Here is a 5000-nt window from a genome sequence, read left to right as displayed (position 1 = left end):
CGGCTCAGCTCCAGCCGCACCGCCGCCCGGCGCTGCTCGCGGCCGGCACCCCACACGGGCGCTCCCCGGACCGGGGCCGGCACCGGCACCTCGCGTGGTTTTTTCAAGGACACCTGAAGGCTCGCGGGGCCACGCGGCCGTCACACAGCTCGGGACGGTCAAGACGCCCTTCCCCCAGGCCAGCGGGAGGGGCGACACCTCGCCTGCGACGGGAAGCGAATTGGAAAGGAGACCGCCCTGCCCGAGCACCGGACCCTCCCCGCCGTGGCTTCCCCGCCACAGAGAAGCCTCGGAAGGAGAGCCGGCCCGCCGGGGGCCCTCTCCGACGCCACCCGAAAAGCCACATCGATCAGCCGCGGCTCCGCGCCGACGGCGACAAGGGCCCCACGGCCACGCTTCCTGGGACAACAACGGCGACGGCCGCCCAGCCCGCCTGCCCGTCGGATCGCTCGCTCGCTCGCCGCAGCAGAGGAGCGCGGGGGGTGCCGCCACCCGCCCGCCCGCAGCCGGCAACGGCGGGACTGGAGCGGCCCGGGGAGAACCCGGCCGAGCGTGCGAGAAAAAGTGCCACCGACCTGGCGCGGCCACGGGCCACCGGCGGCTTTCGCCCGGCCTCGCGGCGGTCGGCTTGCCCTGCCGGAAAAAAAAAGCCGGGGGACGGCACGACAAAAGAAAAAGGCACACGGAGGCGCGTTCGCAACGCCCCGTGCTAGCCACGGGGGCCACGGGGCCAGGGGCCCGCAGCGGGGGGGCCGAGTGACGGGCCTCAACTGCCTCCCCACCACGGACTCACCGGCATCCCGCCTCGCGCTGTCGTCGCAACGCTCCTCAGTGCCGCGGCTTAGGGCCGCCAGAGAAAAAGAAAGAAGGCCCGCGGAGGAGGCCTGGCGGGTGCCCCCCACACTCCGCCCGCCTCAACCGAAAGCAACCCACCCGGCGCGGCAAAGCCGGCCCCGCCCGGCACAAGCGGCTCGGTCGAGCCCGGCCACGACCGAGGTAGGCGAGGCGCCGCCGCCTCGCCCAGGACCAGTCCGGGGGGCTCTCCGTCGGGTGCCGGGCCCGGCAAGTTCAAAAAAAGAAAAAGAACTAGGCCCAAAAATTCTGCCCGCCACAAGGCGGGTCCCCGGCTTAAGGCCGAGGGAGGGGGACGGCTTCTCCAACGCGGGCCGAGCACCGCCGCCACCGCCGAGGCGGACCGACGGGCCCAAAACCCCGCCCGCCGAGCGGGCCCCCGGCTTAAGGCCGGGCAGAAAAGGGACGAGGCGCCGCCGCCTCGCCCGCCACCGGTGCCCGGGGGGGGCCGCCCCCCCCCGTGGCCAATCGACCGGCAGAAGCCGGGCCGGAGCGGGACACGCTCGCGGCTTCTCTTTCTCTCTCTCTCTCTTCTCCTCTCTCGGCAACTCTCTCTGGGCTCGCTCTCTCGGCTCTCTCTCCCCGCCTCGCCTCGGGGCCGGCGAGCAGCTTTCTCGGATCGTCTTTCGCCCTTCTTGCTCTCTCTCGGCCTTCTCCGGATCCGCTCTTGCGCGGCCCTTCTCTCTCGCCTCCGCGGATCCGGCTCTTTCGCGCGGCCCCTTCTCTCTCGCCTCGCCAACTGGACCCACTTTTCCCTGGGAAGGACGGGAGCCGGGACACAAAGGCACGCGCGCTTCGTTCCCGGCTAGGCGGCACTCGCTTGGCCCTGGCGACCGCACGCGCGGCCGCTCCGCTCCGCCTCGGACGCAGGTACGGGGTCAACCTGCGGGGATGCGGCCCGTCACCTCGCTCCCATAAGACGGACAGACGAGTCCAAAGCCGGCCAGGCCTCCAAGAGGACCAATGCAGCTCGACCGGGGAGGGGCGCCAACGCAGGCCGCCTCCTACCATGACGCAGCCGGAGGCGGCCGACAACAGCGACCCCTTGGTGAACTTCCGCAGACGGCCGAGACAACAGGTCTACCCGGCCGGCGCCGAAATTGCACTAAGTCCCGCCGGAGCGAGGTAGACCTGATGTCCCCGGCCGGCGCCCGCCACCAGGGGGCAAGGCCGGCCCCCGGCGGACCCCGGAGCGAGGTAGACCTGATGTCCCCGACCGGAGCCGGGGTAGACCTGATGTCCCCGACCGGAGCCGGGGTAGACCTGATGTCCCCGGCCGGAGCCGGGGTAGACCTGATGTCCCCGGCCGCAGCCGGGGTAGACCTGTTGTCCCCGGCCGGAGCCGGGGTAGACCTGATGTCCCCGGCCGCAGCCGGGGTAGACCTGATGTCCCCGACCGGAGCCGGGGTAGACCTGATGTCCCCGGCCGGAGCCGGGGTAGACCTGATGTCCCCGGCCGCAGCCGGGGTAGACCTGTTGTCCCCGGCCGCAGCCGGGGTAGACCTGATGTCCCCGACCGGAGCCGGGGTAGACCTGATGTCCCCGACCGGAGCCGGGGTAGACCTGATGTCCCCGGCCGGAGCCGGGGTAGACCTGATGTCCCCGACCGGAGCCGGGGTAGACCTGTTGTCCCCGACCGGAGCCGGGGTAGACCTGATGTCCCCGGCCGGAGCCGGGGTAGACCTGATGTCCCCGGCCGCAGCCGGGGTAGACCTGATGTCCCCGACCGGAGCCGGGGTAGACCTGATGTCCCCGGCCGGAGCCGGGGTAGACCTGATGTCCCCGACCGGAGCCGGGGTAGACCTGTTGTCCCCGACCGGAGCCGGGGTAGACCTGATGTCCCCGGCCGGAGCCGGGGTAGACCTGATGTCCCCGACCGGAGCCGGGGTAGACCTGTTGTCCCCGACCGGAGCCGGGGTAGACCTGATGAGCCGGGTCCGGCTCGGATCCATGGTTGACCTCCTGTCCCCCTGTTGTCGCCCGCCGCCCGGGCACCTCGCCGTGCCCAGCGACCCCAGAGCCGGGTGAAGCTCACAGCCTCATAACACCCCGGAGCCAGATGGCTCGATCGACCCCCCGTCCCACACAATGAACCCCAACCCCACCCCCCCTTTCAAGACCATGACATGTTTTCCATTTTTTTGTTGTTGTTCTTTGGGGGGATTTGGTTTGGGTTTGCTTTGGTATTTTCTTTTGTTTTGTTTTTCGGGGGGGGGGGGGGGGGGGGGGGGGGGGCTGTTTTGGGGGTTTTTGGGGGGTTTTTTCCAGTTGCTTTGGCTTTCTCTGATACTGATTTTTGAGGTTGGTTTTTTTTGGGGGGTTGGGGGGCTTGTGGTTTGGATTTGGGTTTTCTTGGGTTGTCCCCCACCCCCCCGGGCCCCCCCCCCCGCCCCGCCCCGCCCCTTTTTCTTTTCTCCTTTCCTGAAAGAATGGCTCTTCTATTTGCTTGGAACGAGAAACTTATCCGGGAAAGCAAACCAACCCAAAAATTGACCCATTGGATTTCTTTTTCTTTCCTATCGGAAGCGCCCCCAGCCGAGCCGACGGGCAAGCCGAGGCCGGTGCTCTGCCTGCTGACACGCTGACCTGGCCAAACAGCGCCCCCACCACCCACCCCCCGCCCTGCCCCGCCACGCCCTCCTGGGGTGGAACCTACCCAGGCCGGCCGCCCTGGCCCCGATGCGGCTCGCCCCGCCGCGCCCCTCCCCTCCCCTCCCCTCCCCGCCCCGCCCCGCCCCGCCCGCCGGTAGAGGCGACGGCGGCCGCCGGCACCGCCGCCAGCACACAGGCGCTGTGTGTAGCTTTCGGGCGGGTTGTTTCACGGTCCGCAGAGGTCTTGGGCCCTCGACGTGACTCTAGGGGGCCGTGGGGACTCGGTGCCGAGGCGCCCGGGGCCGGCACGAAGCCACCGGCCCTCGTCTGCACAGAGACAGAAACAGTGACACGCACCCCCCCCCCCCCCCCAACAAACCCTAACCCTAACCCTAACTCCCCCCGCCCCCCACTAACCCTAACCCTAACCCTAACCCTAACCCTAACCCTAACCCTAACCCTAACCCTAACTCCCCCCGCCCCCCACTAACCCTAACCCTAACCCTAACCCTAACCCTAACCCTAACCCCCCCCCCACTAACCCTAACCCTAACCCTAACCCTAACCCTAACCCTAACCCTAACCCTAACCCCCCCCCCCCCCCCCCCCCAACTAACCCTAACCCTAACGCACGGCCACGCCTGCAGGCTACCACACCGCTGCGCGTGAAAGGAAGGCGCGGCCAACCCTCCCCGCCCCCTCGCCAACCCCTCCCCAGCCACCTCCACCCGGCCCCCTGCCACCCGCGCGCGCGCAGCCGCCCGCCGGCCCGCCCATAGGCATTCACGCTCTGGCGTGCCCTCTCTCCCTGGCCCTGCCCCGACCCCTGGCCCTGCCCGCTCTGTGGCAAGCGCAGCCGGCCATGGGCGGTTGGGGGCGCCCCGCCCTCCCCCATCAGCCTCCCCGGCGCTGTCTGCATCCTTTTGCCGCTTGCTAGGCTGCCGTAGGCCAAGGCCGGCCCGGGACAACAGGTCTAGCCAAGAGCCTGGGACAACAGGTCTACCCTAGGGGCCTGGGACAACAGGTCTAGCCAAGGGGCCGGGCTGCCGTAGGCGAGGGCCCGCCCGGGGACACCAGGTCTACCCCCAGGGCCTGGGACAAAAGGTCTACCCCAAGGGGCCTGGGCTATCAGGTCTACCCCGGAAGCGCAGGACATCAGGTCTACCCCGGCGGCCCGGGACAACAGGTCTACCCCAAGGGGCCCGGGACAACAGGTCTACCCAAGGGGCCTGGGACAACAGGTCTACCCCGGCGGCGTGGGACAACAGGTCTACCCCGGAGGCCCGGGACAACAGGTCTACCCCGAAGCCTAGGACAACAGGTCTACCCCGGCGGCCCGGGACAACAGGTCTACCCTGAAGGCCTGGGACAACAGGTCTACCCCGAAGCCTAGGACATCAGGTCTACCCCGGCGGCCCGGGACAACAGGTCTACCCCGGAGGCCCGGGACAACAGGTCTACCCCGGCGGCCCGGGACATCAGGTCTACCCCAAGGGGCCTGGGACAACAGGTCTACCCAAGGGGCCTCGGCCATCAGGTCTACCCCGAAGCCTAGG

The 5000-nt window shown here is 69.4% G+C and overlaps 1 protein-coding gene across 1 annotated transcript in view; it reads left to right on the top strand.

The window, feature by feature from the left end:
- The window catches only part of LOC139605128 (collagen alpha-1(I) chain-like), a 6321-nt gene extending 5608 nt beyond the window's left edge, over positions 1-713 (top strand). Inside the window, exon 3 of the mRNA XM_071456519.1 lies at positions 9-713. Coding sequence (XP_071312620.1) covers positions 9-713 — 705 coding nt within the window. The remainder of the gene's footprint in view (positions 1-8) is intronic.
- The last annotated feature ends 4287 nt before the right edge of the window (positions 714-5000 follow it).

The sequence above is a fragment of the Agelaius tricolor genome, unplaced genomic scaffold (genome assembly GCF_023055355.1).
Source record: "Agelaius tricolor isolate 1412-34295 unplaced genomic scaffold, bAgeTri1.0.p SCAF_60, whole genome shotgun sequence".
Taxonomy (NCBI): Eukaryota; Metazoa; Chordata; class Aves; order Passeriformes; family Icteridae; genus Agelaius; species Agelaius tricolor.
This window is presented reverse-complemented; position numbering and strand designations above follow the sequence as displayed.